Below are 10,793 nucleotides of genomic sequence, written 5' to 3'. Positions count from 1 at the left end.
AGATTTTTTGTAAAATTCCCACTGTAAACCTATCAAAATGTAATTTTTGATTAGTAATATGCATTGTTAAGAACTTAATTTGGACAACTTTAAAGGTGATTTTCTCAGTATTTTGATTTTTTTGCACCCTTAGATTCCAGATTTTCAAATAGATGTATCTCGGCCAAATATTGTCCTATCCTAACAAACTATACATCAATAGAAAGCTTATTTATTGTGCTTTCATATGATGTATATATCTCAGTTTTGTAAAATTTAACCTTATGACTGGTTTGTGGTCCAGGGTCTCATATGTTTATTTAAAAAAAATGTTATGAAATATATTTAAATAAATAAAAATATAAAATTAAGTGTAATTCAAAATATTAACTATATACACTCACCGGATACTTTATTAGGTACACTTGTCCAACTGCTCGTTAATGCAAATTTCTAATCAGCCAATCACATGGCAGCAACTCAATACATTTAGGCATGTAGACATGGTCAAGACGATCTGCTGCAGTTCAAACCGAGCATCAGAATGGGGAAGAAAGGTGATTTAAGTGACTTTGAACGTGGCATGGTTGTAGGTGCCAGACGGGCTGTCTGAGTATTTCAGAAACTGCTGATTTCCTGGGATTTTCACGCACAACCATCTCTAGGGTTTACAGAGAATGGTCCAAAAAAGAAAAATATCCAGTGAGCGGCAGTTCTGTGGGCCCAAATGCCTTGTTGATGTCAGAGGAGAATGGCCAGACTGGTTCGAGCTGATAGAAAGGCAACAGTAACTCAAATAACCACTCGTTACAACCGAGGTATACAGAAGAGCATCTCTGAACGCACAACACGTCGAACCTTGAGGCGGATGGGCTACAGCAGCAGAAGACCACACCGGGTGCCACTCCTGTCGGCTAAGAACAGGAAACTGAGGCTACAATTCGCACAGGCTCACCAAAATTGGACAATAGAAGATTGGAAAAACGTTGCCTGGTCTGATGAATCTCAATTTCTGCTGCGACATTCGGATGGTAGGGTCAGAATTTGGCGTCAACAACATGAAAGCATGAATCCATCCTGCTTTGTATCAACGGATCAGGCTGGTGGTGGTGGTGTATTGGTGTGGGGGATATTTTCTTGGCACGCTTTGGGCCCATTAGTACCAACTGAGCATCGTGTCAACGCCACAGCCTACCTGAGTATTGTTGCTGACCATGTCCATCTCTTTATGACCACAGTGTACCCATCTTCTGATGGCTACTTCCAGCAGGATAACGCGCCATGTCATAAAGCGCGAATCATCTCAGACTGATTTTCTTGAGCATGACAATGAGTTCACTGTACTCAAATGGCCTCCACAGTCACCAGACCTCAATCCAATAGAGCACCTTTGGGATGTGGTGGAACGGGAGATTCGCATCATGGATGTGCAGCTGACAAATCTGCAGCAACTGCATGATGCTATCATGTCAATATGGACCAAAATCTCTGAGGAACATTTCCAGTACTTTGTTGAATCTATGCCACGAAGAATTAAAGGGATAGTTCACCCAAAAATGAAAATTTGATGTTTATCTGCTTACCCCCAGGGCATCCAAGATGTAGGTGACTTTGTTTCCTCAGAAAAACACAAACGAAGATTTTTAATGAAAACCGGTGCAGTCTGCCAGCCTTATCATGGATGTGGATGGGCACCAAACCTTTAAAAGTAAACAAAAACATGCACAGACAAATCCAAATTACACCCTGCGGCTCGTGACGATACATTGATGCCTTAAGACACGAAACGATCGGTTTTTGTGAGAAACTGAACAGTATTTATATCATTTTTTACCTTTGATACACAGCCACGTCCATCGGTCCTGAGCACGAGTTTGGCATCAGTCACGTCACATGAGCACGCGCTCTGGCGTAGAATACGCAAACGCCGTAAGCGATCTTTCGCATGTATACGACACTCATTGTTTACATGGTGCACAGAGATTGTGGGTATAGCGGCTATTCAAAATGGTATTACTTGCGCTTATCCCGATTGTTCAAACCGATTTAAAGCTAAAAGATTACATTTGCTTGCGCAAACTCATCCGGGACTTTTCACTGATTTCCCCTTACGGCGTTTGCGTATTCTACGCTAGAGCGCGTGCACATGTGACGTGACTGATGCCAAACTCGTGCTCATGACAGATGGACGTGGCTGTGTATCAAAGGTAAAAAAATGATATAAATACTGTTCAGTTTCTCGCAAAAAACGATCGTTTCGTGTCTTAAGAATCAAGGTATCGTCACGAGCCGCAGGGTGTAATTTGGATTTGTCTGTGCATGTTTTTGTTTACTTTTAAAGGTTTGGTGCCCATCCACGTCCATGATAAGGCTGGCAGACTGCACCGGTTTTCGTTAAAAATCTTCGTTTGTGTTTTTCTGAGGAAACAGAGTCACCTACATCTTTGATGCATTGGGGGTAAGCAGATAAACATCAAATTTTCATTTTTGGGTGAACTATCCCTTTAAGGCATTTCTTAAGGCAAAAGGGGGTCCAACCCGGTACTAGTAAGGTGTACCTAATAAAGTGGCCGGTGAGTGTATATGTATGTGTGTGTGTATGTGTGTGTAATGTATATATTTAAGCAATAAGGTACGAGAGGCCGTGCTGTATCGTGAATAAATCACGGCTGAAGGGCGTTGTTAGTGCCTGCAACCCCTTCAGCCGTGATTTATTCACGATACAGCACGGCCTCAAGTACCTTATTGCTTTTATAAAATGGTTACCACACAATAAAAATATTAATATCAAAAATATATATTAATTTATATATATATTAGGTTGTACGTTTTTATAAAGTAAAATCATTAACTGCCTTCCGCTGTAAAAAGTAGTCCCTAACTGCTGCAGCTGTGTTCACGTTGCTAAGGGTGGTTGCTAAGGAGGTTCAATGATACACAGAACGTTGAGTGAAGCGGTTGTAGCCGTGCTGTATCGTGAATAAAACACAGCTGCTGACCAATCAGAATTGAGGAATGGAACTAACCGTTTTATAAATATAAATATAAAATGCCTCTGCACTAGAGTCTAAACAACAAAACCAACATCTCTTTTAGAATAAATGAACATTAACAGGTAAAACTATGAATAAATTAATAAAAATATTAATCATGTATTTTCTCCTCTTTCACAGTTTGGTGAACAGTGATTCATGGAACAACTCTGTTATGCTCAGCCTTTCCAAGAGCAGGTCCATGTCCGCTTCATACGCTGCGTCCTCCGCCACCAACCACATCTATAGCAAGAGCCGAAGAGGTACAGCGCTGTATGTGTGTGTGTGTGTGTGTGTGTGTGTGTGTGTGTGTGTGTGTGTGTGTGTGTGTGTGTGTGTGTGTTGAGTGAAAGGAGATAAATGTGCTGTGGCAGCGTCAGTGTGATTCCTCTGCTCTCTGACAGGTTACCCTTCTTCCAACATCTCACCTCTGGCTTCACCCTGCCACTCCCCTCCAGTCCAGGGCACTCCGCTCACCAGCCCCACCAACAAAAGCCCTTCAGTGGAGCTGCCGGACGCAGAGCTTCCACCGGCCGACGGCCCGCCGCCACGGAGCCCCCACAAAGCCTTAACCCACAGTCAGAGCGCCCCCGGCTCCAGCACCTCGCAATGGGTGCCGCCTCCACTTTGTAGCAGGTGAACACCCATGATTCTGCTGAGCTTCATACGTTTGTGCACTGATTTTTTGGAGGGAAATTCATTCAGTGTTTAAAGCAGAGTTGAGAGTCCTTTGATCTGAAAGCATTGTCAAGTTATACAAAAATATTTAATAAATGAGCATGCAGATGTTGTGCCTATAGGACTTCTATTATATCATTTTAGATTTACATATTAATCATCTGCTTCTTATAAGTAGTCATTTCGTATCTATTTTTGCTGTAATTTATTGTCATATTTTATAAAATTCTCCAAAATATTTAGTAAATAAATATGAAAGTAGACTGTGCACAGAACTCAAATCTATGATTTAATTTTTGCACATGAATAATTTAATTCTCATACTTGAATATTAATTTTTGTAACTGTTTATAAAAAAAACTCATGGACATTTATATAAAAGTATTTTTTATAATATTATTCAATATTTATATTCAAATATTTAATAAACATACTCAAACTAATTTACAATTTCATATCTATGTTTGTTAAAAAATATTTTTATTACATTATTCAAAATATTTCATAAACAAACATGCAAGTGTAGCACCCACAACACTATCATTTAATATTTGCATATATAAAAGAAATAATTATCATACTGAAATATTCAATTTCATATCCATTTGCATCAGTTTATTTAAAATTAATATTATTTTATGCAAAATATTTGTTAAACAAGCATGTAGGTGTAGTGTCCACTAAACTCAAATGTCCAATTTCATATTTCCATATTAATAATGTAATTTACACAATTTAAATAATATTTTCGTTTCTATTTTTGCTTGAAACCATTTAAAATATATTTTTTTATTTTATGCAAAATATTTAATGAACAAACATGCAGGTGTTGCACCAAGAGACTATAATTTAATATTTGCATATAAAAAAAAAATATTCTCATACTTGAAATAAAAAAAATCATATCTGTTTATGTAAAAAATATTTAGTCCAGGTGCAGTGTCCACAGCTTAAATCGCTCAGATCTAAAATTGGCTTATTAATCATTATATTATCATACTTGTGATAATAATTTTCATATCTGTGTTTGTTAATAACTCTTGTGCCATATTTATTTGAAATTAGTTTTTTATCATATCATCCAAAATGATATGCGTCCGCAGAACTAGAATTTCATGTTTGCATATTAATCATTTGCAAATTAATTTATTTCTCATTCTTAATTTTGATATCAAATCTGTTTTTAATAACAACTTACTCACAATTTACCTTTAAATATGTGCAAATGTTTTCCAGCTAGAGTTTCAGTGATATTGCTAAAAGAAAACACCACAGTCTTTTATTAAAAAGTTCCCCAAACAATATAATCGACTGCTGTTGTATAAGCCGTTCTGAATGTACCAGGAAAATTGTAAATTTTTTTGCCTAATAAGTCTAGGTAAGTTTAGATTCCATGCAGGACCACTAATGAGTCATTTTAAGAGCGGACAGCAAGTTAACATTAATTTTGAGCCCAATTCATCACTCGGGTCACTGTTTCCAAAGATCTGAGCGTATCCTGTGGCCCTGCATGTTGTACAAGAGTGCACTGCAGCTTCGAGTCATTATGTGGTTACTGAACAACCACTGATCATTAACTGTGAAAAATACCCAACATTGTGTCTAAATATTAACAGATGTACGTCCACGCTCAGATCTGCTGTCTCTCTCTCTATCGGTTTTACTCACAGTGATCACTAATGTCCTGGCCGTGGGACAAGGTCACCTTCCCCTTGGCCCGTAATGAATGCTGGGCACAGAGGAACAGCTTGATTAGGTTCTGTCTGGCCCGCTAATTCAGAGAGCTCAACTAAACAACAGTGACAACGGCTGGTCCCTCACACACACGCAAACACACATGCATGTTTACAACACATATTATCAGGGGTTAGTCACCCGGAGAGGACGCGTCTCAATTTCAATGCGAAATATTCAAATATGCAATCATGAAATGCATACAGTATGCACGCATCAGCCGTTTCCAAGCTCTCCTAACTCATAAAGCATAAAAACATGAAGCGCAATGAACAGATTCCAGTGCCTGTGACCATAGATAGTGGCTTTTTCGTGTTCTTGAAGGAATGTTACCGAGGTTGACATGAAATGGCATTGCATTGCATTTTTCGTTCGTATTGTGGCTTATTAAAACGAGATATTTTGTGAGGGAAAAGTATAATACAACTTGATTTTAATCACTGGAAATTGATTGAAAAGTGAAAATGTTGAAATTTGATGAAAGCAAATTGCTGATTTTATTTTAATGAAAGTAAATTTTATTATTATTATTATTATTATTATTATTATTATTATTATTAGTTTTTGGTGCTTCTAAAATGCAATGCCAAAACTAACATGAATTATTTAAAAAATAATAATAATAATAATAATAATAATATTATTATTATTATTAATTGTTGTTGCTGAAATGCAACCATGAAACTAATAAAGGTAGAGAAAATGTTTAATAAAACATGAAATATCATTATTATTAATAAACAGTGGCTGTTGTTGAAACGAAAAACTAATGAAAAAATGCAAAGAAAACCTTTTATAAAGTAAGAAACAAGAATTTTGAAAATGATTGAATTTGATGAAATATTTATTGTTTTATTTTTATTTTTTTTATTATTATTAATTTATTTGGAATAATTTTAACTGATAAATGATGCACTGTAAATCTGTACTGAAAAAGTACATTGACATTATTATTATTAGTAGTAGTAGTAGTAGTTTTTGTTGCTTACAAAATGCAATGCCAAAACTAACAGAATTTATTATTATACATTTTTATTAATTAATTAATTGATTGATTGATTGATTGATTGATTATTATTAATAGTTCTTGTTGCTAAAAATAAAAAAAAAATTAATAAAGGTAAAGATAATGTTTAAAAAAACATAAAATATTTATATTATTAATAAACAGTTGTTGTTGTTCTTGCTGAAATGCAACCCAATAACAAATAAAGGCAAAGAAACCAACACGAAAGCAAATAATGGCAGAAAACTTTAATAAAACATTAAATAAATTAATATATACATGAATAAGAATCTAAAAATTATGGACTTATTTTATTTTTACTTATTTTATTTATTTATTATACATTTTTTATTTGTAATATAATATTAACAATATAATAATAATAATTTTATTGTTGGAAAACTGCAAAAAAACAAAAACACTGCAACTCAAAGGCAAAAAAAATGCAAAAACCTTCAATAAAACATGAAAAGAAAGAAAGAAAGAAAGAAAGAAAGAAAGAAAGAAAGAAAGGGTGTGATTTGATTTTATCCACTGGGACTTGATTCTGTTCTGAAAAATATGAAATTTGAATATGAAATTTAAAAAAGATTTTGTCTTTTTTTTTCTTGTATTTCTATGTTAAAAATTGATTTAATATGAATGTTTTGTGGTGTGTTGTAGCTGTGGAAGACCGTACGGTAAACTGAGACACGGGGACGGATCCATAGACGCAGGAGATCGAACCCAGCAGTCAGGTACCGCCGCCGCCGTCATGTGCGTCTCTGAATTAGCATTTAGATGCATTTCACTTATGATCCATTTTGCTGTTGTGATCTATGATATTACAGCCGGATCCTGGATTGAATCTCTGAATGAATATGTAATTGGTGTCTTTACGAGTCTTTCAGAGCTGTCCGTCTGCTCCAACGTGAAATGTGACGAGGTCGTAAATTAGGTTTTTCAATAACCTTGCAGACGAGCCGCTGATAATGTCGTCAGACTATGACAGCACCTACGAGACCAACCACAGTGACAGGAGCGACTTTGCACAGAACGAGGAAGACCGAGAGGGTCACAGGACGACCTGCGGGACCTTTCCGTCTCCGGCGCTCACGCTGGCCGCTCTCATCCCATCAGAGGTAAACATGGCTTTTGCAGGATTAATTGATTTTGTATCACTGCAATTTGGTTTAGGCAAGGTGTTACAGGTATGCATATATGAACCTGGACCACAAAACCAGTTTTAAGTTGCACGGATATATTAGTAGCAATGGCCAACAATACATTGAATCAATTTTTCTTTTATGCCAAAAATCATTAGGATATTAAAGATTATGTTCCATGACGATATTTTGTAAATTTCCTATTATAAATATATTAAAACTTATTTTTCAATTAGTGATATGCATTGCTAAGAACTTAATATGGACAATTTTAAAGGCAATTTTCTCAATATTTAGATTTTTTTTTTTTTACATCTTACATCAATGAAAAACTTATTTATTCACGTTTATTCAATATTATGCATAAAATGTATAATGCACAAAAATAAATGTTTCTGTTTGTTTGATCCAGTAAAACTGTCATCAAATTGTCATAAAAACTAATCATTGTAAACTAATCATTCATGATGAAAAAAATGTTTTTGCATACATGTTTTATAATAAACAGAAATTTTGAGAAACATTGTTTTGTATTATGTTTTTTTTTTTTTTTTTTTTTGTCCAAATTTTCAGGCCAGGATTATTAAATGATAATGATTAAATAATAAATATTATTTTTAAATAAAAATTAGTGTCAGTGGATAGTGCATGTATTTTTTTTATTTTTATTTTAAACATTTTTATGCTTAAATATTTTATATGGATTGTTTTTATCTCAAATTTTTTAATTAAATATTAAATAATGTATTTTATGGAACAATAAAAGTCTGTGCAGATTTCACATTTTCTGTTGCAACCCAAAAACTAAAAGAGGCAAAGAATACCTTTAATAAAGCATTAAGCATCATTTGAAACATGAAATGAATTTTTATTTTATTTTATTGTAGTTATTTATTTAGTAGTTTTATTTATTTATTTTACACTTATTTGGAATAACATTAACTGAGAAATCATGCACTAGAAAACCAGGAACATACTGAAAAAGCAAATTGACATTATTATTATTATTATTATTATTTTATTATTAATTGTTGTTAATTGTAATAAAAATGAATAATATAAAAATATATAATAAATAAATAAGATATATCTATTATAATTAATTATATATAAATAAATAAGAATAAAAAATGATAAAATTTGTTAAAATATTTTTTATTCACTTTTATTTTATTTATTCATTATTAATTTATCTGGAATAACATTCATTTGTTAAAAATGATTTTTTTATTTGCTTATTTTATTTATTCATTATAATTTTTTTTATGCATTGTTTATATGTCTAAAGGCTGAAGTCATGATAATTAAATGGCTAAAATTTAACCATTATGATTAAATAATAAAAATGAGTGTCAGTGTATAAGTGCATATTTAATTTTTTATTAAATTGTATTTTTCTTTTTTTTTTCTGGTCAGTGTTAGAGGACCTAGAAGCAGTAAAAATACACAGTATTATAAAGTGTTGCATGCAATCTGCAGAAAAAGTATAATGCGAAAAATACGGCAGTAGTTTAGTAAACAAGTAAGCGTTACGTGCATTTTTCAGGGTTTGTTTGTTCCAGTAAAGCTAAACTGTCATCAAAATATCATCAAAACTAATCACTGAGCATTTGATCTGCTTTTGCTGTGGTTTGACAACAGACTCTTTTTGTGCTATATGCCATTTTAACTACTCTCTGTAGTAGTTTCATATGTGCCGCTTATGTCTAGTGGGTTTTTTTGTTTTTAAGATGGCACCGTCTGTGATCTGAAATCATTTCCTCTGCAGGATAAGCCCATCTTGGCCCCGGAGCCGCTGGTGATGGAGGGCCTGGAGCCCCTCATGAGTCAGATCAACAACTGGAACTTCCCCATCTTCAGTCTGGTGGAGAAAACCAACGGCAGATGTGGCTGCATCCTCAGCCAGGTGAGACACTGACATCTAGTGGAGATCAGGAGTACAGACACACTCATACTGAGTCCAGTCAGACAAATAAACCTTATAACCTCAGGTGCATCACTTCCTTTACTGTAAGATTTGACACTTAATGAGGCCAGGATGATTAAATGACTGATATTTGACCAATATGATTAAATTAAACATATTACTAAATAATAATAATAATAAAAAAGGTTTATTATGTTTAATATTGGTATTATATATTATAGTAATAATATATTATATTAATAATATTAATATTTTTATGTTTTTTATTTTATTTTTAGTAAATATTATTGAATAAACAAGCTTAAAATTATAATAAATAATTCATTTGCTAATGTTTTATTATATTGGCCACCATACCAGATTTTTGTATTGTTTTGGGGGTTTGGTATTTATTACTTTTTCTTACTTTTTATGCTTTATATGTTTTATGCATTACACGTCTATGCTGAAGCCAGGATAAATAAATGATCAATATTTGACTATTATGATTAAATAATATATTTTATTAAATCGTGGATCGTGTATTTTTAAATATATATAATTTTTAAAATATATTTTTGTACTTTTTATGCATTGTTTTCTATTTTTAAATGTTGAGGCCAGGAAGATAAAATGATAGTGATTAAATAAAATTTTAATTAAACAACAAAACAAAAGTGTCAACTGCATATAGAACATTTTCTATTTTCTAATTGTTATATTTTTAAATATATATTTTACTACATAATATTGTATTAAATGTTTAGTAAGTATTATTGATTAAACATGTGAAATAGTTATTCGTTAGTGCACATTTTCTATTTTGTATTATATAATTATATATATATTACATTTTTAGTAAATAATGCAGTGTCACTGGATAGTGTGCATTTTTGTATTTTTTTTGGTTTAATATTTTATTATATTAAATTTTAAGTGAATATTATTAAATAATATATTCAATAATAATATTGATATATATTTTGAATATATATTTTCCTTTATATATATATATATATATATATATATATTATATTAAAAATAAAATATTATTGAATAAACAATAAATACATTATACATTAAATAATAAAAATATGTTAATAGTGCACATTTTTTATTTTATTATATTTTATTATACTAAATACTTTTTATTATACTATACTTTATTATATAAATTATTATTTTACATATATAATAATATATACATTTTTATATAATATATAAAAATTTATATTTTTTTAAATCTTACTGAATAAACAAGTGTACAATAATTGTTCATTTAATTTCAGCCACGTTTTTGAGCATTTTATTTG

At 32.1% G+C, this 10,793-nt stretch overlaps 1 protein-coding gene across 1 annotated transcript in view; it reads left to right on the top strand.

Annotated features, from left to right (window-relative positions):
- The window catches only part of pde3a (phosphodiesterase 3A, cGMP-inhibited), a 116,487-nt gene that overhangs the window by 89,164 nt on the left and 16,530 nt on the right, over positions 1-10,793 (top strand). Inside the window, exons 5-9 of the mRNA XM_073838533.1 lie at positions 3,153-3,274; positions 3,416-3,647; positions 7,093-7,166; positions 7,387-7,550; positions 9,343-9,480. Of these exons, the coding sequence (XP_073694634.1) occupies positions 3,153-3,274; positions 3,416-3,647; positions 7,093-7,166; positions 7,387-7,550; positions 9,343-9,480 (730 nt within the window). The remainder of the gene's footprint in view (positions 1-3,152; positions 3,275-3,415; positions 3,648-7,092; positions 7,167-7,386; positions 7,551-9,342; positions 9,481-10,793) is intronic.

The sequence above is a fragment of the Garra rufa genome, chromosome 4 (assembly GCF_049309525.1).
Source record: "Garra rufa chromosome 4, GarRuf1.0, whole genome shotgun sequence".
In the NCBI taxonomy this organism is placed as follows: Eukaryota; Metazoa; Chordata; class Actinopteri; order Cypriniformes; family Cyprinidae; genus Garra; species Garra rufa.
The sequence above is the reverse complement of the archived record's forward strand: the minus strand, read 5'-3'. Positions and strand labels throughout refer to the sequence as shown.